Raw genomic sequence first — 25,533 nt, 5'->3', positions numbered from 1 at the left:
TACGTCATCAAAGACTGACAGCACACGCAGCTGGCGGGAAATACCAAACGCCGACTGGACGGTGTTGTTGTTCGCAAAGCTGTTGTGTTCAATGTAAAAGCGCTGATAACTGAGCGGTCTTTTTCGTTCAATTATTTCCAAGGTTGCACTTCGTTTTCTGACAAGACGATGGTGCAAATAGTCGTAAGGTAAGTACCGTCCGTGGGCTTCCTTCACCTTATCTTACTATTGCCTGGTAAATGCGTCTTTCTCCATTGGCAGGCTAGTTCGAGTCTATTACTAGTGATTACAACGCCCCGATACCGTTAGCGTAGTTTTAAGAGAATTGTACAGCGATATTATGATAGCGAACACAAACGAAACCCAAGGGTTAAAGGTTTGTAAGAGCCCATAATGTAGCGTCGCCTCATGATGTAATTTCAAGAATGGAATACAACCCATACTGTAAGTGTAACAACGTAACATTATTGTTATTAACATAGCATTTCATTACAATGTTTCAATCAGCATTGTCTTTATTTGAAATATTTTCGTCATTCCACCATTGATTGTTTTCTTCCAATTGTAAGTAGGCCTATTTATTTTCCCTTCTTGTTGAGTAAATTGCTTTGTGTCAATAAAAAAAAAAATCTTATTAGTGACCCAAAATGTAATACTTTGTTACAGTATGTGTGCAATAAGTTATGACGTTATGGGCTCAGCATTTTGTTACATATTATCGACCAGTTATTACAATATGGATTTTTGTTTAAAAAATGTTTTATTACACTATGGGTCTTTTTACGTTATGGGCTCAGCCTCCTACCAGGCTGTGTTTAGAGAAGGTGTAGGGATAAGGAAATCAGAGGTAAACGCTGCATTTTTAATTATTGAGTAAGTGCTTCTGGCTAAAAATGAATAGGCCTACACTCAGAATTAAAAAGTAGCTTATGGTGAGTATGAAACATTTAGTGATATTATACATACCATCTCCTTTCGTCAGTATTGGCACTAGTAGACGTTATGAAAGCTAATGTTTTGAGTAGAGAGACTGGTGTGACACAGAGGGCAACCAGTTCAAACTGTTAGCCTCCTCTCCTACAGCTCTTTGACAGTGTAATATAAGTCTTAAACAGGTCTTTTATGGACTTTTTTCCCCAGACCTGTGTATTTAATGTGTGTGTGTTTATCTGTAGAGGCAGTGTGGATGGCAGCCTTCCTCCAGAATGGCTGCTGGTGGAGCTGCAGGGAGAGGTGGTGTCCAGACACAACAGTGGCCTGGCCGGGAACGTGATGGGAGACCTGCTCTACACCAAGGAGGTAAACGCAAGACTCAAGCAGTAAACAGCGCTACAAGTCATTTTCCTTGAACCATGTTTTCTGTGTGTATGTGTTTGAGCTGCAAAGTTTTGGGTGAGACGTGGCTGTAGCAGTAGTCAGCCCTGTACTGTTGCAGAGAGGGCCGGCGGAAAAACTTTTTGTTTCCACCGTCTATATAAATGCTCTCCTAAAAAATGTATATCCGTTCAATTGTATGGTACATTTGGGATTTTTTTAACTGTTGATTTGCAAACTGATACTCTTGCACTGCACCGGAAAGGGTTAACACAGTAATACATGGCCCAACTACACTTGGAAAAAAAGGTGCTGTGCAGCAAATCAGTCCGCATATCAGCAGTGAAAAGCCCCTACATTTTAGCATTTAGCTCCCCAAAACTCCTTTAAATGATGCTGACCCAGTGACCCCGCATCTCCATAAGGTAACAGAATCACTATGCAGAAGTAACTTCATAGAACTCCCACTTCAAACATACAGAACTTTTCCTTTAAGGATGACTCATCTCTCAAATGATAGATTGGTCTATTAAATATATGAACATTAGTGAACACTCATCCCAGTTTCTATTTTGACTGAGCTGTGTTTCCCCCCTCCCTCCACCAGGGGGTGCCAGTGCTGCTAGTAGGACATCACATTCTGTATGGGAAGCAGGTCAAACTGGACAAGCCCTACGCTGTACTCCTCAAGCAGCGTTCCGGCCAATCAGTGGACAGCACGGGAAACCATGACAACGGCGATAATGCTAATGAGGGCGATGATGTCACACAGGTGCCCATGGAGACGAGCCAGCAAGGACCCGCCTCCACCTCCTACTCTGTGTCTGCCCTCATCAAACGAAAGCTCATCTTTAAGACACGGCCCAAACCCATCATCACTAACGTACCCAAGAAAGTGTAGTGTAGTGTGTGTGTGTGTGTGTGTGTGTGTGTGTGTGTGTGTGTGTGTGTGTGTGTGTGTGTGTGTGTGTGTGTGTGTGTGTAGTTGCATTTATCGTACAATGGATCTCTACTGGACTACATATCGATCAATACTGTCACCTTTTAAGATGAAGTGATTCCAAATGATGCAAATATGAATGAATGTTGTATTATTTTCCTGAGATTTATATATAAAAAGGTTTAATGCTCAATGTCTACATGCTGTTTTTAAAGGTATTTGCTCACTGGCAAGCCAGTGTCACTTCCTGGGTGGAATACTGAATAATCCTAAGGCTTTTATACTAGAACGCAGTAAAATGAATAACCTTTGCTCATTTTTTTAAATATAGTGTACTGAGTGTTACTTTTATTTCATATAATTGAAACTAGTGTCTATTATCTACTACATCAACCTCTATGACAGGAAAAAAGTGCTCAATTTGGTGATATATTTTTAAGATATTTGACACATGACGCTTAAATATTTACAGTGTTTAAGTTTGTACGTGTTTATTTGATGAGGGTGGTTCCCATGTGGAGGTGGGTCCCCCACCCACAAGTAAAAAGCCATCCTGTTTTAGTGCACGCTTACTGAAGGGACCAATTCATTGAGCTGCTGTGAAGCTTCTGTGCCCCTCCCTTAGCATTCAGACACCTCCCACACATACGCACACACTGGGGCATGCTGGCAACATGTTCATGTCAAAGCTCAGTCATTTGAGCCATCTTTAGCTTTAGCAAACTGAATGAAACTGCTCTTAAAGGTGCACTGTGTAGCTTTGAGTGCATCAAATAAGTTAACATTTTCTAAAGCATATTGTAATAACTGAATGAACAAACCTTGCTCACAGGAAAATTGGATCCCTAGAAAATAGTTTGAAGTTCAGCTCAATTGTAATAGGTTGAAAGGTTGAGTTAACTTGGCCAAGGGGTTACTGCACAGACCATATAATAACCATATCCCCAGTTTGATTTTAGATCAGAAAAATTCTTCTACTTCTTTCATAGTATAAATAAAAGTTCCAAAATATACATTCAGGTGTTTATTTGACTGACCCTTGTCAGTGTCTGTATATTTCTCTAAGCCTGCAACCATGTTTTAATTTTTTTCATTATGTCATCATTGGAGATAACAGCCATAAACTAAACTTTCCATAATCATTCTTAGCAATATTCTGAAGGTTTCTACTCAATGATTTGTTCTGTGTTTTTCATTGTCTGATTTATGATATATAAAAACTTGCTGAAAATGCATTTTTAAGACCTGGAAATAGTATTTTTTGATTTATAAAAATAAAAACAAGAGTGTTTACAAAATTTGTTCTGTTAAAAAGTAACACTGGCTTCATCCAACATCTAGATTTTGGGGTTTAATTCATGCATAATTAGTTAGATATATTTCCAAATGTACATACAGTACTTATTCAAACATTTCTGAACAAGTTCCCAGTTACCTGTAGACCTCCACTGACACAAGTGAGAATATAGCCATGACGATTGGTCTTGAAAATGTATTTCTCTTCTTTCTTATTTTAAAGTGGAACATACAGTACACTGAATAAAACATAATACAGAATATTGAAACAGATGGGGCATGAAGTCATTTCAATCATTCTCGGCGTCCTGTGTTTGTTATGAATGGGAGGATTGTGTCCAAAACAGGAAGCTTTTTTTAATGACTTTGGAAAATTCTATTTTTTTTTATGTGATGCCCAGACATGGAAACAGAAGAGGACCAAGAATTTAAAAAAAGAAAAGACTTCTTGCATTGTGAACTGTGAGGAAAAAATGCCAACCCACAGCAATATAAACACAATATCCTTTTTAATGTGTGTGTCCTTTTTCTGCACATTCAAACTAAAACATATGGACATAACTTACATGACACACAGAGGCAATGTTCACTGGCCCGAGCAAGGCACAACGACAGCTGTCAGTGTCATAGGCACAGATATGCTGATGGGGTTCACACTTGACAAACGAACTGGGGTGGTCACGGAACCTTTTCGGGAACTGAAACTTTCTGATTGCTGAAATCATATGCAATTTAAAAAACGTGGGAAAAATAGCACAATTCAAAGCTCTCAAGTCTTTCACTTCAGAAGATAATCTCTTTGGTCTTCAGTCTTTTACACACTGTTGGAATGGATGGATGGATGGATGGATGGGTGGGTGGGTGGATGGATGGATGGATGGATGGATGGATGGATGGATGGATGGATGGATGGATGGAATAAGCAAAAGGGTTACACATCCAGAGTAAAAAAAGGACACAAACATTCAAAGTTAAGACAACAGGGGCCAGTGGTAAAACTTCACTGTTACACACAACCATAACACCTGGCACCTCTAACAATGTATACAAGTTACCATAGAAAACAATCCCTTCATCACTGAATGAAACTACAACCCAATGGTGGAGTGTGTAAACCGAGAATTGGACCACCATGTCTACAGTAATAAGTTAACTCATTTCAACAAAACACTACTGCATGTCACATGGTCAGAAATGCTTTAGATTGTCTGTTCTGCTAGATCACAGATGATTGTGCTGTTTGGAGCTGATGAGAGGACATGAGGACTAAACCACGCAAGCTGTCTCAGTCTCTGCCCTCAAGACGGTCCACTCCATTACATCCAATTGAAAGTAGTGTAGCCAGAGACATTCTTAAAAGCCTAGTCTGTCGTCATGGACACATGTAAAAGGATAGGTGTTGAGTCTATGCTGATACAGTACTATCATTCCGATATGTACAGTAGGTCGAAAGATTTGAAGGTCACTGATATGTTGGGGAGTGGTCAACTACATGTAGTTAAACTAGTAGCCTAGTTAAACGAAATTTTGCAGCAACTTGCTGGTGTGTTCAAATAAATGTATATTTGCATAGGTATCCCAGTATACCATTGCTCCTTTAATTGAACCTCCATTGACAAGTCCCGTCCCCAATTTGCTTTAATCCTGACCACTGTGAAGGCTATTCACCTTCCAGGAAGCTGATTGTCAGCTCACCTGTCTAAATATTTGGTTATTGTCTTAAATAGTTTGAAATAGTTTGTATTGTTTTAGTTTCAGCAATAAACAATGGCATTATTTGTTGGCATGTGACTTTTTTTGTATCATAGTTTGTTATAATTTCATATCACATGTACATGGTCAATTTGATAGTTTTTTGACAAAGTAGCTTGAATTAATTTTTCTGTGGGTTGAGTTAACCAAACTAGATTTTCTCCCTAGCATAGCTTTGCTCTAAATCGAATTCTTCCACTTTGAAGTAATTGGTAGTTTACAAAGCTATGCTGTAGATGCTTTAAAAAGATATCATGCCTTTGCTAGAACGGAGATGAGGGATAGTTACAGTAATACATCTTTTGATGTACATATGGAATGGGAGTATTGCATTAAGCTAAGAAGTCCTAACCTATGCTTTAATGTGTGCTGAGACATGACACAAACTGAAATTTCACATGAATCTTGTTGTATGGGTTTTGCATTCTTTGTTTATTTTTTCATGAACAATTTGTATATGACCAGTACAGACTTTAGGCTACCTAGGTCGGAAGTCATGCACAGACAGTGTGTGTGGAGGAGCTGTGCATATGTATGTGTGTCACCTCTGACTAATCCTAGAACTTCTGTTCTTCCTGATATTTCCCTTCAGTACATCTCCCTATTTCACTCCTCTCTATCCTCTAAAGCTCACCTTTTCTGCAAAACTCACTTTTTCATCTTTTTTCAACGTTCTTATGGGTCTGACAAGAGACTCTCAAAGTACGAGGAAAAACAACCCTCCATCTTTTTCTCCACCTTCAACTTTCAATCCCCTTATGATGTCATAAGGCCATGTCCGACCCCCCCATTTCCAACCTAATTAAGGGGACCAATCTGATCAGATTAGGCTTTTTGGTAGGCAGTCTCTAAAACGGTGCGTTTCAGACAGTGGCTGAAAAGAGGAGATTCAGAAATGGCACTGTGAGTAATCTAAAGTGTTTTTTGGACAGTACACCATGAAAACAGTTTCTAGTAGAAACCCAAATTACAATTTTGAACCTGAAAATGAGCAGAACATATGAACTTTAATACAGCAGGTTCATAAAGCGCAGAGATAAGCATACATTTCTACTCTTAAGTTGACACATCATCAACCTGCACACATGTACTTTTACAGTTCACATATATTGATGCCCAATCAGGTTGACTGCAGCAAGCAATTGAACCCCGTCTAAAATTGGCCTACCTTTAAGACGCACTCAAATATCTAAATCCATTTGAGGTATTTTCTTCTTATCTAAAATAGAGGGTTTTTTGACCAATTTGAGATCATTATTATTGTTAACTATAGAAGCTCCGTCCTTTCACATTATATCCCATCTCATCTTTATCAAAATTGACCTAAAAATAATCTGACCAGTGAGTAAGTAAGACCTTTATGTCTTTGTTTTATTTTGTCCCTTTCCTGCTTTATACTGTATTCATCAAAAGAACAATCATATTTTTTCTAACAGTTTTACAGCTAAACTGTACCCATAAACTACCTAATGTTCTTCTGAGCATGTCCACTGATACTTAGTGAAAGAACACTTACACTGGATCACTTCCATTTGGTTAGGTTTTTCATTGTGAAGCACCATTGAGCACGATAGAAACGGGAGGGCTGTGTAGATCCATTCATAACTGGATCATAAACCAGCTGCTCACATTTCACTCTCACGCCATTTAGCACCAGTGATGAAGACATTGAGTGAGCATTTTCCATGGCTCCCACTCACTCATCACTCGGGGCAGTTCCCCATGGTCAACAGAGACCTTTGCTAGTAGTCCAACTCATAATGTTCTGTGTGGTTTTATGCCTCTGCGTACGGCAGGTGGTACTGCTCCTCCCTCTTGTTACACCGCTTGGCTACGATGGCCAGGTAGAGCACCAGGAGAATGACCCAGTAGCAGGCGTAGAGTATCGTCCCCACTATCAGCAAGGCTCTCTCCGTCTCGCTGAAGGGCTCCTGGGTTTCACAGTAGATGGTGTAGGCCACGCCTCCCAGCAGCACCAGGGTCCACACCGTGACGGGCACGGCTCCTATCAGGTTGACCACGATCTTCTTGCGGCCGGACGTGCCCCAGCCGGCCTTGTTGATGGTCAGCAGGGCGAAGATCTTGGCCGGCAGCAGGCTGGACATGTAGAGCAGAGAGTAGAGCGACATGAAGATCATGACCAGGTTGCCCCTCAGGAAGCAGGCGTAGGTGGCCTTCACCATGCCCACCAGCTGCACCGTCAGTAAGAAGAGCAGGATGTTCCACAGCCTGCCGCGGTAGAAGAGATGGATGACCGTGGCCACCAGGAAGAAGGGGAAGAAGCCGGTGACCACGGACTCGTAGGTCATCCAGAGGCTGTGCTTGTGGAACCACAGGGCGTTGTAGAGCCACTCGCGGAAGTAGGACTTGCTCCATCGCGTCTGCTGGTTGAGCCAACGCAGGTACTGGGTGGGCGTCTCGGTCTGGCACTGTGAGCGCGCGGTGAACTTGGTCTTGTAGCCGAAGCTGAGCACCCGGTTGGTGAGGTGGCGGTCGTCGCCGAAGCTGCACTTGGAGCCCAGGAAGGTCTGGTGGTACCAGGGCTCCAGAAAGCGCTGGAGCAGGGAGTTCCTGTACATCCCCAGAGGGCCGCTGATGCACTGCACACAGCCAAAGTAGGACTGGCAGGCCCGCTCGATGTTGAAGGCCATCCAGTAGCGCACGCTGCTGAGGAAGGAGATCCACGAGTCGTACTTGTTAAGGATCTGCAGGAAAAGAAATGTGCAGAGAAATTAGTCCACAAAAAAAGGCAGGAAAGGAAGAAAAAGGGAAAATCGTAAGGCGACACACTGCATGCAAAAAAGATTTTTGTAAGCTACACTGTTTGCATCTGTTTCTCTTCTCCTACAACCATATATAACAGCTCTTATCTCAACATTGGTTTTTATTTCAATCCTCTGAACCAAAAATCCCAACTTCTAAAACACATACGACATTCTAAACTTCCCACAATCATTCTTAGCACTATTTCAAAGATTATTACAGTAGGATGTGTTCATATGAGATCAATCGTCTGATTTATGATACATTTTATTAATAAAAAAATTTGCATAGTATTTATTTATAAAAATGGAAGGGCGCCCTTAGCTCAGTTGATGGGGCGTCCCCCCCATGGGCCTCGGCCAGCAGTGGACCCAGGTTCGATTCCAGCCCGCGGTCGTTCTCTGCATGTCACTCCCCTCTCTGCCCCATTTCACCTCTATCTCTACACTATCAATAAAGCATAAAAATGAAAAAAAAAATATCTAAAAAAAAAAAAAAAAAAAAATGGAAAAAAGGGGTATCCAAAATCTGTTCAGTAAAAACTTTCGACTAATATGTTGTTAAAATAAAATAAAGATTTTAACATCTGTATTTTAGGTTTTTAAAGAGATGCATTATTCACACATTATTAGTTAGATACTGCCAACTATGCATATTTATTCAAATAGTTTAGAAAAAATTGTATTATAAAAAGAAATATTGTTTTAATGAAAGAAATCAAGTATCGAGTGTTCAGTCTGTTACCTGGACGTCTCCACCCACGCCTCCCACCATTGCATCTTCCTCAAGAATCTTCAGCATTTCAATGGTACATGCTGGGTCTAGAACTGTGTCTGAGTCACACACCTGAAAAAGGATACAACAAACACACACACAGAGTACAATAATGCAGTGAGTCACATACATTATACCACATACATCATTTTGGTCAAGTTAAGGGCTGCAGGTGATGCGGAACACTGCAGTAGCATTAATTCTAAAATCAGTAAGAGAAATGAGAAGCTGCTGACAGGCATCCCAGCTGATTCATTGTAACTGCACAGGAGTGAGTTCAACAGTGGACATGAACTTTGACCCACAGGTAGTAAGAGGTCATAGTACATACAGCTGGATGCCAAGAGTGAGCTGCTTGTCCATGAGGCGTCTAAGGTTGATTCTTTTTTAAATATTGAATGGTCAATGGGTTTAAGGTGAGACATAGAAGTTAGGAAAAACAATGTATTAAAATAATTTTCTTTATTATATATTTTTTTGTATCATTATTTTATGGGGTTTAAATAGCTGATTAGAAATACTCTTAAAACACAGGTATGGTTAGACCCATATATGCACATTGGTACAATTATACAGTAAAGTCTAAACAAATAACGTGCAACTGATTTTTATCCAACATAAAACAAGAAACCAGACCATTAATTATTTAGTTTTTTTTGGCCAATCTGCCAAAATGGCCACAATCGAAATCATGAATTTTTGAAGGTCTTAAAATATGGCCAGGTTTCTTGACACTCAAACCAAAACTGTTCAATAGACCCTTACCTTCAATTAAAAGAGAAAACGAAACTTTCGCATCAACTTGAAATTAAAACAACAAATGACCCATATACGGCCCCCCACTACAGGCATAGTGCAGTATTTTGTGTGTGTGTGTGTGTGTGTGTGTGTGTGTGTGTGTGTGTGTGTGTGTGTGTGTGTGTGTGTGTGTGTGTGTGTGTGTGTGTGTGTGTGTGGGTGTATGTGTCGAGGCCCCCTTACCTGTAAATAGTCCACGCTGTCCCCCAGTGCTTTGAAGGCGGTGTACATCACCTCTCTCTTCCCTCCCCACTCCTGCATGATACAGGAGTATCTGCAGCCCGTGACCAGCCGAGCCACCCGCGCTGCCTCCTCCATGTGCAGCGTGCCCCGGCCCCCTCCCCCCACACCTCCTCCTCCGCTCCCATCGCTGTGGTAGTTCCCCTTCCACACCATGGTGCCCGCCTGCTCCGCGCCCGCCATCACCTCCTGCAAGGGCAAGATGAAGGTCAATTTTAGTTATATAGGCCATTAAAGGAACAACCGTTGATCAAAGTGCTGGACAATAAAAAAAAAAAATCTAAATACAGACAAGCAAGAAAAAAGACAGTACAATACAGAATGCAATATGAGTATTAAACCGATGCACACACTATGCCATGCTCGTAAAAAATATATATAAATGAAAATAATATAAAAAATATTTAAAAAAAATAGTGCCATACACATACAAACAAAACAGTGAGTTGAAAGCAAATGAGAAGAAGTGCAGGTCTTCAACTGGGACCAAAAACTGTACAGATTTAACATTTGCCAATTGCAAATTGACCCACTGCTTCTGGAGGGGTAGCTATATAAGCAGAGGCTCTGTCGCCTTTTGGTTTTGAGCCTGGAGTCGGATGGGAAATGGATAACTGGCTATAGTTGACCTCTTATAGTGCTCTTATACCTGGAAGATGTCCATCATGTAGCGGTCTTCGGGCCGGTTCCCATCCACCACCAGCACCACCTTCAGGCCGGGGAAGGAGATGCGGCGGACGCTCCTCAGGCACTTCCTCAGGTAGTCTGAGTCCTCCTGGAAGGCGGCGATGCACAGGGCCACGGAGCGACGCAGGAGCTGGGGCCGCACCGGGCTCCTCATGCGCCGGTGCTCCAGGAAGGCAAACAGGCTCTGGAGGAAGAGGTGCAGGGACAGGAAGGCCCCGTACAGGCCGAACGACAGGTGGTGCTGCTCAGTGTGGATGAACTGGTAGCCTTTTGGAATGAAAAGTCAAACACAGTGGAAACAACAAGTCACGATAACATTACCCGTATATTAATGCAGCACATAATCATAATGTTAAAGGGTCATCCATCATGGTAAGATAATGGATTTTCAACATTAAAATGGGCCCCCAGTATGACTAGGAACTCCAAAAGTTTGAGAAAAAAAAACCCTTTCTCTTTTTTTCCATCTCCTTTATGAAATGCTTTGTCAAAAAGCCCAGTCAGATTGCTCTTGAATTTAGGGCCAATCAGAGCAGACTGGGCTTTTTTGGAAGGCGGGGCTTAAAGAAACAGGATCTTAAACGGAGCGTGTTAAAACAAAGGCTGAAAAGAGGAGATTCAGCAATGACACTGTGAGAAATATAAAAAACGGACACTACCCCATTAAATCTGTTTTTTAAATTGTTTTACCTGAAAATGAGCAGAATATGTGACCTTTAACCACTCATAACTTATCATTTACATCTGTAGGACTACATATCGCATTCACATACTTTTCTTTATTTCATATTATTCTATGGTATTCTATTTCATTACAGTAACACATTCACCTGTGACGTAGGCCAGCAGAATGGTGAAGAGGACCACCGCAGCAAAGAGGGTGGTGACCACGATGCTCAGCACATTGCTGCAGCGAGAGGGCATCTGGAGGGGGAGAGGACACACCAGATGTCCAGGGGAAAAGATGGAAGGTTCAGGGACAGGTAGAGGGCAGAGGAGGGCGAATTACAGTCAAATAGTGGTAGAATACACAACGTAGACAAGGGAAGAAAAACAGAATTGCAATCGATTCAATTGTGTTTGAATTGCCTTTCACTAGAAGAACTTCATGGCAATGTCACACTAAAGTAGTATTGCAAATCATTTGAAGTGGTTTTGAAAGTCAAGTTGTTTTCAGATTAAAAAATAAAATAAAAACTGCTAGTAATGTTGGCACAAAAGTCAAGTTTATGAAGTCTATTGGTACTTTACATGGTCAGGATTTACAATGTCAGACTATACAGCCAACATAACCTTCAAGACAAAGTCAACACCTGTTAGCATACTGGCCAACCTGGAGATCTAAGAAATAAAGAGGATCCCAAAGCAAAAGTGGAGGGTCTGGGGGTCCCTCCCCAATCTGAAAATATTTGAGCTTCAAAGACATTGTTTTACGCATTCTGGCGACTTTAAAAGAACTAAAATAACAAAAACAAAGCAGACAGCATTTTTATGTCAAATAGCCTACTGTATAGGGGAGAACGGGGGAATGTGAGACATCGGGTAATGTGAGACACCCCCTGTATCTAGGCAACAGAACACATTTTTGGTCATGTGAGATATATGTTTTCAAGCCCCTCTCATTTCCCCGTGGCCATGAAAGAGAGGACCTCATGGTGATGTTGTGAGCATGTTTTTTTCACAAAAAAATATTTTTTGCATGTAAAAGTAAATTTTCCTGCTGTCAACTTAATCAACTGTTGTGCCAAAGCAAATTGATTCAGGTAGAAAAACTTTAAACAAACATGTTGATGAACTACCAACATATGAAACCATGTGATGATGAAAACTGAAGATTAGTCTGAATTGCTGAGAGAGGTAGTTTTTCTCAAATTGTGGCAGTGGGGTAAAGTGAGACACTGTCTGTGCCCTCTTTTAATGAATCCATTATATTTGAGGTAGCAAGGAGACTAGTTTGAATAGGACAAAAGACAATGTGGGCTGGAGGTGGGGGTTGAATGGTTATAGGGGTGTCAGCAAGGGCATGGTTTGGCACGTATGTATCTGGGGGACAGAAGAGTGACCTTTAACTTCAATAGACTCTAAGTAATATGTCTTTATTAAATGATCCCAATAAAACAAAAAATATTAATCAAAAACTCAAAAGATGGAAAATGACTGCTGGGTCTAGTCCTGTTCTGAGTCCCGACTGTTCTGGTTCTGATTGTCCTTTGCTCTGACCCCCAGACACTAGCTGGCTCTAATGGTCCTGTGTTCTGACCCCAAGACTGTTTTTTTAACTAACTGGTTCTATCTTTCATTTGAATGATAATTATTGAATATGAATTATATGTTGTATTTGATCAGAGTTACTTTCAAGTGTTTAGAAAAATGTTTTGCTAAATTGACCAAACCCTATGATTATGTTACTCATCCGACATTAGTTTTGGAATATTTGATTTCCGTGCTAGCTGTCAGGATTGTAACTGTTACAACATGTGTTGTTATGGTAGTTTAGAGTGGAAAAAGCAAGTGGTTCAGTTTACCCCCTTGATGTGTTTGGTCTGTCTCAGTTTACCCCGAAGGTGGGGTAAAGTGAGACACATGACAACTTATTAACAATAATATTTTCACTGCCGTTCGTCCTGAATACATTCTGATAACGTACATTGCTATGAACCATCCTGAATTAATGGGAAATGTGTACATTTGACTGATAAATCATTTTAGCTCACTAAGAGGAGAGCAAATGTGAAAAGTGTCTCACATTACCCCATTCTCCCCTACTATTATCTTGTATTACTATTTGTCTATATTATGTCTATTTCTTTGCGCACTCTTTTTGTAAAAGATTATACTTTTTCTTTCAAAGGTTTTTTTTATTAAATTACACAGTTGCAAAACAATTGCAGTACAATGGAATTTTTAATTTTTTCCCCGAACATACCCCACCCATATCCCACCCTCACACCCAATTACAAACAATCCCAAATAATACATAATGTTAAAAAATGGCAGAAACGAAATATAAAAGATTATACTTTTTAAAAGTGGTGGTGAAACACAATTGACCATTTCAAAAGGTGGTGGAGACCAGCTGTGTCCCCAGCTTTCCATTAGCGTGAATGACACCTGTATGCATGTATGGACACGTGAGGAACCTGAGTGTGTGAGCCCGTACATGAAAGTGGCTGTATCAACACATACATGTCAGGTGAGGCTGATCTGGGCTCTGTAGTCTTACTGAAGGCTCTGACTGAGAGAGCTTATAACTGCTCGTTAGCTGACCCAAGTGCTATTTCCGTTTTTCTTTTTCCTGTAAAAACCTTTCATCAGCCACCATAGGCATCCGTTACTGACATCATGGAGCCAGGGTGCTGAAGAGACAATAACTGCCCAGTGTATGACCTGTTTACATCTACTATTACTGTTATTACTCAACTTCCTGAGCAGACGACCAATAATAATAATACATTGAGTGTTTTTGTTGTTGCTATAACTACTTCCATTGCACTCTTCTACAACAGAAGCAGCAGTAGTGGTAGCAGTGGTCATAACAGCAACAATAGTAGATGAAATAAAAAAAGCAACAATAACAGCAGTATAACTATTAGTACAAGTGGTATCAGTAATAATTCTAATTTCTGGAGGAGTTGAGTGGTAATGGTCAAAGTAGCTGTAAACCAGTACACCACCAGGCTACTACTGGTATTAGTGCCATTGTCAAAGCTACTATTTCTGACACCTTTAAAGATGCCTGTTTATATTATTTTAGCACTATCATGGCTGATGCTGTTAATATTGATACTAAGACAGGCAAGTAGTAGAATTGTAGAATTATATTGTAGAATTATTTTATTATAGGAGTACTTTTTATGTCAGAGCCTTAAGACTCTGGCACTCCTTACCTGAGGAAATTAGGTCAGCAAACTCCCTAAATTCTTTTAAATCTCAGTAATACCAATTTAAAAAATAAAAACTTACTGTTATAAGAGGACCTTTTTACATTAGAACTTTGTTTGTATGAATCGTTTTGTAGTTTTACTTGAATTCTCTGTATACGTTAATAAGACACTGTGTCCTGGTTATACACACTTTGTTTTGATAAATGTATTGCTGCCTTTACATTGTTTTGTGTGTCCTTTTCTACTATTTGCTATGTAAAGCACTTTGTAACTTTGTGTTGAAAAAGTGCTATACATATAAAGCTTGTTATTAATACTACTTCTCCTTCTAAAGCTAAAAGTAGCTACTGGGGCAAAGGAATAGTATTGTACTGCTGCTAGTTATTTCTACTAGTTACTGTCAATACAACTTGTATTGCTACTACTGCTTTCTATTACTGCAACATGTGCATTACTATAGGCATGAATATTCTGCATAGAATAATACCACGCTCAGATCTGATGGACATGAGTTAACTTCAGGTGAAAGAACCTACAGTTGAACACCACATGCCCGTCTGGTAATCTCTCCTTCATCTTCTTGTCCTCCCCTCACCCCTCCTCCCTTCTCTTCCCTCTCTCTGGGTTAATAGCTCTAATTAAAGACCCTGGCTGGGGTTTGGCCAGACGAAAAACGGGAGGAACAATTGTGTCCTTTCATTGATGAAATTGATTTATTACATCCTGGCCCTGAACTACACTTTCTCAAACAGATCTCGTGGAAAATTCAGCCATTCAGGAGCAAACTATTCTCAGGTACTGCCAAGAATTTTGCAAACAGAGCTATCAGGACTTTTCTTTTCTTTTCAAAAGCATTGTACTTTTTGTGGGTACTTTTCATCACCGTCATTTGAAGGTTCTTTAGAATAATCTCAAAATCAGAACTTGGCCATGGACAGTTGTCCTAATTTACCTCCTTTGTCTATTTTCTATGTCTATTCCAGGAGCTGACTGATTATTCTTTGATATTGGTGATATTAATGTAGTCTTACATTTGGTTCCAAGTTCCCCTCTAAATAATTTATGATCATATCTTTTTTTTTACAGGGAAAAAAAGTAATTACATTAAGAGTAAATATGTTTTGTAAACTATAACTGTTGGTTCAGCAAATGTAAATAAATCCCCCTCCCCTGAAACTGCATAGTGCACCTTTAAAGATCCTGGTTTTAAGATATCTGTATCTTCAGATGTCTGCTTCGACCTCAATACAATGTTGGTAAGTGGAGTTTGTGTTGCTCAAAACTCAATTTAATATTTCATCTGAGACTAAAAATCAATAGTCACCTATATAGCAAAATGCACTTTTTTCATGGTTTTCCAATATTAATTTGGGAACCCCAAGCGTTTAGTGGTGTGGTGCCTCGGTAGTAGCAAGGAGAAGATGAAGTGGCAACTTACAACACTCCCAAAAAAATGTGACACTGAGGGCCACAGAGAAAAGATATTCAAGATGGATTATAGCAGGCAACCGCAGTGGGGTCTGAACACCCTGGGGCCACAGGACAGATAACAAGTACACACACACACACACACACACACACACACACACACACACACACACACACACACTCATCCACACACACAAACATGATTAAGGGCCACATTCACCAGAGGGGGTCGTTGGCTGGAGGGGGGAGCTGGGATTAGACTGGGGACTGGAGGGTTAGGTGCAATCAGCCTCAAGATTACATTTACTGGGCAACCCTGACTGCAAGACAATGACAATTTGGTATTTTTATAGGATGATGGATGTATGCTCAAATACAACTGGTGTAAGCCCTTCACCACAACACAAACATAAAAAAAACTTTCACTGTCCAATAAAAGTGGATTAAATTAAAGGTTTGTTGACTTTTTTCTTTCTAATTCCTGTTCACCTCTGAACAGCACAAATATAAATGATTCAGCAAATGGAAGATAAAATGCTGCTGAGGCACAAGTCAGCCCGTATCTTGAGTTGAAAAGATTTTTTTTGTCTATCATAGTGGGGAGTAAAGGCACTGACATCTACCAGAACGCTTTCTATTTGAACAAGAAATCCAGCCCAATGAAATGTCATGGAATATGGTCCAGAGTCAACGTCCATGGGGACGCGCACAGAGCCTGAAGCTGAAACCCCAGTTCAACATAGGAAGTTTATAACCGCTTTCGTGATACCGGTCAGCTCTGAGCGAGGGTTTAGGTTATGTTGAACGAAATGAAGGAAAGAGAGCCAGGGTCTGGACATTCAAATTAATTTCCCCTGTCTGAATTTACCATCACTTAAAGGTGGAGGCAGCGATTCTGGAGAATGCTTGTTGTTAAAAAAAAACATTGAATATCTCTTCACTATCCACTACCTGTCCATACTGTGTGTGTACAAATAAATACATCTGGTCTTGTTACACAGACAAGGCTTGGTAAATGGGCATGTAAGGGTAAGCTAACAACATGCCCTTTTACAGAGCCTATAGAGGCTTTGTATTAACACTCGATTTTCTTTTTACACAGTACAGACAGGCAGCTGATCGTGAGGAGAAATTCATTGATTTTTACAATAAGCGTTCTACAGAGTTGCTGACTCTACCTTTAATTCTCATGGGAGTCATCGCTGGCCCTACGTTCAAATACCCGTTAGAAAAAAGATTTTGGATGTCCCTATTCTTGTGGCCAGATTTAGTATGGTTAGAAATACCCAGATGTTTACTACATCCGGCCGAGATTTTTAGTGTAGAAAATAGCATCCTGATCAGACGATTCTGACCCACAATCCAGTGCACACCGGGAGTGACGTCAGATCGACTAAGCCTCAATATGAAAACAAACGGGGATAAGACGGATATAAAAGCAAGAGGCAAGATCAAGGCGCAATGTTATGATGAAATAAATAAGTAAAAGTATATCCCAAGTGTATGCCTGCTGCATACTAACTAGATTATTTTTATCATCAGATAATATGTATAATAAAAAAAGAAAGAGTATGCGATTTGGAACGCAGGGTGGGAGTCTTGATATCATCGATAAGATTAGTTGAAGTCAATGCTGAGCCAATCATATCACTGATAGGATGAACAGTCATGCTGAAACATGGAGACACCTTGTGCTGATGTACAATATGATGCAAACATGCGTAAGGACATCATTATGTATATGTGCAATGTAATGATATTGCTATGATCATTGGTTCTATTTAAGGTAAACTTGCTATATTATTTTTATATAATTAGAAAAAAAAACATAAAAATATATTTACAATATGTCTGGGAATTGCCACTAGAGGGCTCTGTTAGTGCCTTCACAATATTCACCTCTGAACCATCTGAAGACACGTGTGTAGTTTGGGGCCTGTCTAAGGGCATCCTTTCTAAACAAATATATAAATAAAAGTTCTGCGTGAATTGTATTTTAGGTCTGTTTGATGTATTGTTACTCCATGGCTGAGTTTAACAATCCTTAAACATGTGAAATAGAGTTAACTCTCTTTGAAACCTGACATAAACCTCAATATGCAACATGGCGACTAAAAATGGCCAATGATGCCAAAATCATTCAATCACAGAGTTATACATCCCGACAACTAGTGGCCCAGGAAATGAGCTGGATAGGACCAACAACCAACATGTCTCCTGGTGACACACAACCTGTGTTCTTTAACGTTTGAATGCACTGAAATGTTTATCGGTGGCCTAATACTAGAAGGTAGAACTAAAACTTGAAGTTACAGTATATTAAATATGAATGAAAAGTTATCGCAACAAAAACCTAATGAGGTCACTCAAATGTAGGAAAATGTTCCTTTTTTCCCCTTTTAACTTATGTTTTAAGGAATCTGCCTACATTTAGAAAAAATTAATTGGGAAAGTTTTAGTTGTTATTAAAATGAAAGAATCTAGTTTGTTGTAATAAACCAGGGATTGTTTTATTGTCTAGATAGATCTTAATCTTGTTTCTATTGGTTTTTCTTCTTATAATGACCATCAAATGAAAGTTATCATTTATCAACCTTTTTTTTTGGACCGGATCAGAATATGTTGTGAATAACATGTCACCTGAGGTCTCCCTGGCTGTATACAAGCAGACTGTCAAATACCAGCATGGCTTTGTATTAAAAAAAAGGCCACCAGACTGGGTAGGACCAGCATGCATTGCCAAGGAAAATGAACCCAGGACCAGACCTTTTTTTTTCTCATGAGTTTGCCAGAAGCCTTCAAACGGTCCGTTCCAAGGCATACCTGTCAACTGTTTCCTAAAGGTCACTGTCTCCACACAAGTTAAAAAAAGCAATTGTAGTATACCTGCCACAAACACAGTGATAAATGTACATGCACAGGCAGGCAAACACAGACACACACCTATTGTTTAGCTACTATACAACTTCCCCTCTCAGTAATTGGTGTGGAAATGAGCCGCAGTCGTAGAACTTATTGGTTGACTTAGTCACTCACTCACAGACACACTCTTTACAGTGTCGGGCAGATGAAGAAAAAAAAACATTTTCTCTCTACCTCATATTCCAAACACATTCACCACACAAGCCTGAACACACTCAAGTCTTTGTCCTGCATTTTCTGACTATACGCTTTAATGTCGCTTTTTCCAATTAAGAAAAAAAAAAAACTTTCCATTCAGTTTAAGCCCCGGGTTGTACATGTCTGTTGTCACTTTTGAATACTTTCATTCATTCTCATTTTCCCCAACCCTTTACATCTACCTTAGGCATCAGTCCTTATAGTGAATCTTATTGCATCATTTCTTTTAGTTTAATTCTAAACCCAAAATTGAAATGCTAAAAACTTGCCCCTTTTGTACAAGTGAGGACCAATAAAAGAAGCACTGGTCTTTCTGCCCTATAAGGACACTTTTCATCATAAGTGCATTAGTCCAGACCATTCTAAAATTAAAGGTTAAAAAAACAACCTTACCTTCCTGATCCAGTGGACCCTCTGTCTTGGTCTCCCCCCCACCAAGATCTCCGTCCGCCTGGGTCCGTCCAGTCCGTTGAAGCCGGGAGGGGGAGGGAGGGGGGGGGGACGTCCAGCCAACCAACCAACCAGCCGCGTCCTCTCTTCTCCAGCAACAGCCCTCTCCTTGTTCTGTCCACCGGCTCCACACTACATCTTTATTCCAGCTTGCTCGCTTAATTCAGGAGTATCCCACATCCAAAAATACAAGCAGACCACCACCCTCCCAACACTCCTCTGTGAAAGCCAACCTCCTTGCTGCCTGCTCCTCCTCCTCCTCCTCAGTCTATCTCCCAGGACGGTCCCAGGGCCCATGAAGCCCCCCTCACCCCCCCACACACGCCCCCCTGTAGCTGAGAGGTGTTCACCCAGCAGCTGATACAGTCTTACAGCTGTAGATAGCAGGTTGTGGGGAGCAGTTAGTCCGGTCCCTGGCTCTGGCGCTCTCCATCCTGCCCTCCTTGATTGTCACCTTCAAAACAGTGAAGGTGGTAATGGTAAAAAGATTTAGAGGGGGTCCAAAGTGGGGGGAGTCTGATTTCTTTCTTCTTTGCCCCCCTCCCTCCCCCTGGCTGGGCAATGAATTCAATTCAATTCAATTCAATTCAATTCAAGAACTTTATTGTCATTCTATAAAGCCTATACACAGCAGAAACTGCGCAGTGCATGAATGAAATAGTGTTTATTTCAGGGGCAGTTGCAATTTCGATAGTGACCGTAAAAGCAAATAGGCAGCAGTCAAAAGTAAGTCAATCAAAGAAGAAGAAAGCAAATAAGGCAACAGTTTGACTATGGATACAGAACGCAGAGACACATCTATAAAAAGAGAAAAAGAGCAGAGTACAATAAGCCCTCGTGGGGAATCATCCCAAGGTCTCATCCTTATCTCCCATCTTCCTTTGTCCTGTGCTGCAGTATTAACTCGTCTGTCTACTGTACATCCCCCTGTTAGCAGCAGCAGCAGCAGCAGCAGCAGCAGAGCCCTATAGCCTAAACGTCCTTACCCCACTCTCCTCCTGTGTGTCACACCGGCCGGGCTGGCAGACCCACACTGCATGCTGCTCAGATTCTCCTGTTTGCCTCACCCCCCCCCCCCCCCCCCCAATCTCCTGCCTCCCTACCCCTCCACCCCCCACACCCTTGCTTTAGCTCCCTATCTCTCTGCAATGCAGCCAGCAACCCTCCACCAACAAGCCTGGGGACTGTTTTCCACCGACCGGAGCCCCCACTATCCCAGTCAAAGCATCCTTTATGGGGCTTATTTATCTACCCTCCCTCCCTCACCCCCCCCCCCCCCCACCCCTCCCTCTCAGGCTGAGCTGCTGCTGACGTCCTGCAGGTTCCTCCAACACCACGCGCTTGGCCGACAGCCTGAGAAAAAACTGCAGCACCTCTCTCTCTGAGGAATGTGTGCACGGGCCACCAAAAGCCATTTAAAAAACATCACGTATTGAATGTACGTCACCTAGAACAAATTCTCAAATGAGGAAATAAAAGCTGAATTTGGTTTGACCTCACTACGTTTATAGCCTTAAAGGTGGAGTCAGCTATTTCTTTGTTTGACAAAATCAGTGAATATAGGTAGCGTCCCGCGGACCGGACTGTATGTGCGTTAAAAGAAAAATCTGGTCTTAATACACATGGTGTAAACTGGTGGGTAAACAAAGGGTCCCACTATAGCTAGCAAGATGCCAGTTTACAGAGCCTAGGCTGTGTATTAACACTGGATTTTTTTCCCAGCACACCCACAGTCCGTACAGGTAGTGGATCATGAGGAGATACTCATTGATTTTTCTTTTTTTTTAAGATATTTTTTTGGCATTTTTATGCTTTATTGATAGTGTAGAGACAGAGTTGAAATGGGGCAGAGAGGGGAGTGACATGCAGAGAACGACCGCGGGCTGGAATCGAACCCAGGTCCGCTGCTGGCCGAGGCCCATGGGGGGGACGCCCTACCAACTGAGCTAAGGGCGCCCCCATACTCATTGATTTTGACAAAAAGTGACTTTGACAACAAGCTTCCTTCAGAATCGCTGACTACACCTTTAAATTAGTTATTAGAATGACTTTATTGTCCACCTTGGTGGACATTTGTCTTTGGCCTCTCTCAATGAACACAAGTACACACATTAAACACAACAATAACATATACAAAATACATCAAAGACAGAATGTAGGTGTGCCATTGTTTTTGTATTACAATATTTTAGAAATGTTTGAATACATTATGCAAATTTGGCAATATCCAACTAGTTGTGTAAACAGTTTTAGTCCTTGAGGTGGTTTAAAGGGAAACACAGACATTCCTTTTTGTTAAATGTTTGTAGTCTCCAACCCTTAGAGAGTACCTTAAATAACTGAGAGCAGCTTCATTAAACGGGAGCAACTTGATTAACTTTGCACTTAGTTGAACTAAAGTATTTTCCCAATCCTAAACCAAATGATTTGAAATACACACTCTATACAGAGCCTCCCCAGACTGGAATCTCTACCAACTCATATTACTACATTCATTATTGACACAAAAGAGCTTCAAATTCCGAGTCATTTCAGGTAAAATGGTCCCATGTCACTCTAACTCGGTAATCATCTTTAGAACTTGTCCCACGAAATCCAAATGGATTGAAACCCTCGATATTCGACGTTAATAAAATTTAGCCCATGTTTGATTTGTATTGGAAAAGCATGTTTATCTTTTTACAAGCAAAATATATATTTCTGCCATTAACTCTGCCAAGTTCACTGGTGAAGCCTCCTATGTTTTGTGTTGCACTAGCATGTTAGAAGAAGGGCACCCAGCTCTTTCAGTTATGACCTTGGTCTAAGCCGATTCAAATCTCTGATCCAATTTAGCATTAGCATTTCATTGAACCTTTTTTAAACTCTTTAACGGCAGCAAACAGGATTGATGGTGAAAAACCTGTATCACTTAGAGAACACTTTTATATCCTATTAAAAGCCAATGTCTGCTTACATTCAAATGAGCCGGTCTTTTCCAGAGGCACCGCCACCATCTGGACTGGTACACCCCTAAAAGGAAGGCGTCCATTTTGCCATAACCAAAAGTACACTTTACTACATGACCAGACCAGTCTTTCTCCAATCTCCGTGGGGAGGAGCACAGCCCTGTCCATTAGTGAAAGGCAGCACCTGATTGGTTCTTGTGGTCATTGAAATCAACATGGATCGACAAATAAGCCTGTGAAATATGGCTAGTCTCATGATGTTAGATTGACGACTACACAAACCAATCAGAAGCTGCTTTCCACTATAAGGGACACATGTTCGGTCAGAAAGCAGGCTCTGATTGGACCGGCCATTTTTTTTGGCATGAATTCTGTTAGAAGTTGAAGTTTCTTGCTGCAGTGGAGTGGCGTGCCAGTCGATGGCAGGCCGGTGCACTGGAATTCAGTCCGTTCATTCATTTTCTGATCCATGTATACCTCATGGTCAGGGACATGGTGGCAACATGGCCAACACAGCAGCCCAGACGTCCCTTTCCCCAGCAACTACAGGTACTTGAAGCCCATCCTAGTGAATCACTAGGCATTCTCAGGCCAGCCGAGAGATACTGTATGCCCTGCGTTCCAAATAGCGTACTCTTTCCTTTAACTATTTTACAGCTGACCATGAAACGTATGTAGTACTAGTAAGCATGAAATAGGCATGCAGTTCAGAAATACTTTAACTTATTTTTTTCTTCATATTATCACGCCTTTAACTTGCCTCTTGCTTATATATCCATTGCATTGCTGGTCATTTTCACTGGGAGGCTCAGTCAATGTCAGGTTACCTCCGGTGCGCAATGGATTGTGGGTCGGAATCGCAAAAAAAGCAAGCTGATTTCCACACTAGAAATTACGACCGGATGTAGTAGGACATCCCAGCATGCTGTATCTGACCACATGTAGTGGGATCTAAATCTTTTTCTACCTAAAAATCAGTTGGACGTGCCTGGTACACCCTTTATAATAGGGCAATGGTTCACCCCCAAAGCAAGGTTACCATTTAGCCATCAGTGGACTATATTAATCATTAAAATACTAAAATATTAAAATAGAATACAAACACAATACAAGCAGGTTATTTGAGGTGCCACTGACAGATACATGCATGACCTCACAGTAAACACAGGTGTGATATTAAGAGTCATAGTTTGCTAGCTCTGCTTTTAAAAGACCTTAATCTGCCACCATTATGAAACATCCTGGACTTGTACACAGCCCACCACAGTTACACCTTGACTCCGCGTCGGGGGAACTAGTATCCATGGATCGCAAACAAGGCTGAAGCTCAGTATGTTTGCTGGCTGCACGTTGACATAGAGAAGGTCATACCTCATACATTGGAAGTGTTTTGCTCAATGGATGAAACAATAGAAGGAATGTCTCACTCCTCCTCTCCATCAGCCTTGAGCTGCACTCAAAACAAGCTGTTCAAACCCTGCTGGACTCCGTTTGACCCCATAGACTTTTTGTCCGATCTGCACTTCATGTTTGTGTGAAAATGTGCCCAAGAAAAAAAAACATTTCAACTACTGCTGCTCGCCAGCATGCTATAAAATAACTAAATGACTATACCAAATCAGGTCAGCTTGTGAAATGTGGTAAAGGCCTACAACGGTTTCTTCATCCCAAAAAACCTTGTTCTGTACTCGACTCAAGTATAGAGGAGAATAGAACTCTGCAGTGATTTTGAATTGAACAGCTATATTAACAGCTTTGTTTTCAAGTTGCACATACATGATGTAAGATAATTGTTCATGTTAACCGACGTCTTAGCTTAAAGACAAGTACATTGGCTTTAAAAGGTGCTATGAGGAACTTTTAAATATTTCCGAAACAGTCTCATTTTCCTCTGATGATCATAAATTACATTTAACGGCAAACGAGACTATCAGTGCAAAGAATGCTGTTTTTTTTATAGTTTTCTTAATGACTTTGTCATGGGTACGACCACCCAGGAACAACAGCTGGCGTAATAAAAACACTACCGCTTTTGTCCAGTTCAGTGATTCTTTAAAGGTGAAGTAAGTGGTTTATTTATGTTAATATAAGTGTTAAATCGCTCTTTATTCATACAGTGATCACTTACATAATGTGTGCGTTTCATAAAGCCGATCTCTCAGTCAGCTGCTTTGCATGTAATCGGCAAAAAAACTTATTGGAGTATCCCGAAATTTTTATCCAATCAGAAGAAAGAACGCTACAAACCGACACCCGTCTCACTCATACATACTATATACACTCCACTGCCGGTGCACGCCAGAGCAACAGATGGGTGAATGTTTATGCGCCTATAATGGCGGAGGAGGTAAAAATCCTTCCCAATGTCTGTTTTGATGGTTTTTATCATGTTTAATCACACTTATGGATCTGAGATGATGCTAGATAACTCGCTGCTTGAAGTCTGCAGTGCATTAATGTGGTGACGTAGGGACGAGCGAGGGGACTGCTAACTGCAGTAACTGACAGGAAGTTAGCTAAAAGAACCATTCCGCTTACAGCACCTTTAAGCTTGAAATCCTGCCAAATGAGATGTTTCTCTACAAATGTTAGTAGCATTGCTATTTAATTATGTCAATACAGCCCTCTTCATTGCTTTCCTTCAACTAAGGTTTCTGGCTGATATGTGATCACTAAAAAGCGGTTTAAATTTTGCAGTGCATCCTGGGTAAGATAGTGGCAGTATTAAATAAACCGTAAATTATCCACAAAGTTTGTATACTCCTTAAAGGTGAAGTAAGCGATTTATTTATATTAATATAAGTGTTAAATCGCTCTTTATTCATACAGTGATCACTTACATAATGTGCACGTTTCATAAAGTCGATCTCTCAGTAGCTGCTTTGCATGTAATCGGCAAATAAACTTATTGGAGTATCCCAAAATTTTTATCCAATCAGAAGAGAGAACGTTACAAACCGACACCCGTCTCACTCACTGCCGGTGCACGCCAGAGCAACAGACGGGTGAATGTGTATGCGCCTACAATGGCGGAACAGGTAAACATCCTTCCCAATGTCTGTTTTGATGGTTTTTATCATGTTTTATCACACTTATGGATCTGAGATGATGCTAGATAACTCGCTGCTTGAAGACCGCA

General features: G+C 40.9%; 2 protein-coding genes across 2 annotated transcripts; one reads left to right on the top strand and one right to left on the bottom strand.

Annotated features, from left to right (window-relative positions):
- The first annotated feature begins 50 nt into the window (after positions 1-50).
- chtf8 (CTF8, chromosome transmission fidelity factor 8 homolog) lies at positions 51-2,544 on the top strand. The gene is made up of 3 exons (XM_080027479.1): positions 51-188; positions 1,176-1,299; positions 1,922-2,544. The coding sequence occupies exons 1-3, from the start codon at positions 169-171 to the stop codon at positions 2,213-2,215; spliced, it is 438 nt and encodes a 145-aa protein (XP_079883605.1). The 5' UTR covers positions 51-168; the 3' UTR covers positions 2,216-2,544.
- A 4,533-nt stretch (positions 2,545-7,077) lies between these two features.
- On the bottom strand, positions 7,078-11,488 carry has3 (hyaluronan synthase 3; the record flags this gene model as incomplete). The annotated part of the gene is made up of 5 exons (XM_080027445.1): positions 7,078-8,007; positions 8,810-8,911; positions 9,821-10,066; positions 10,527-10,831; positions 11,395-11,488. The coding sequence occupies 5 exons, from the start codon at positions 11,486-11,488 to the stop codon at positions 7,078-7,080; spliced, it is 1,677 nt and encodes a 558-aa protein (XP_079883571.1).
- Positions 11,489-25,533: the final 14,045 nt, after the last annotated feature.

The sequence above is a fragment of the Ammodytes marinus genome (genome assembly GCF_949987685.1).
Source record: "Ammodytes marinus genome assembly, chromosome: 5".
Lineage (NCBI taxonomy): Eukaryota > Metazoa > Chordata > Actinopteri > Uranoscopiformes > Ammodytidae > Ammodytes > Ammodytes marinus.
The sequence above is the reverse complement of the archived record's forward strand: the minus strand, read 5'-3'. Positions and strand labels throughout refer to the sequence as shown.

Bases quoted from the DNA above. Each gene is read 5' to 3' on its own strand.
- chtf8 (XM_080027479.1), top strand. From the start codon at position 169: ATGGTGCAAATAGTCGTAAG. The intron at 189-1,175 runs GTAAGTACCGTC...GTTTATCTGTAG, and splicing joins ATGGTGCAAATAGTCGTAAG to AGGCAGTGTGGATGGCAGCC. The intron at 1,300-1,921 runs GTAAACGCAAGA...TCCCTCCACCAG, and splicing joins ACCTGCTCTACACCAAGGAG to GGGGTGCCAGTGCTGCTAGT.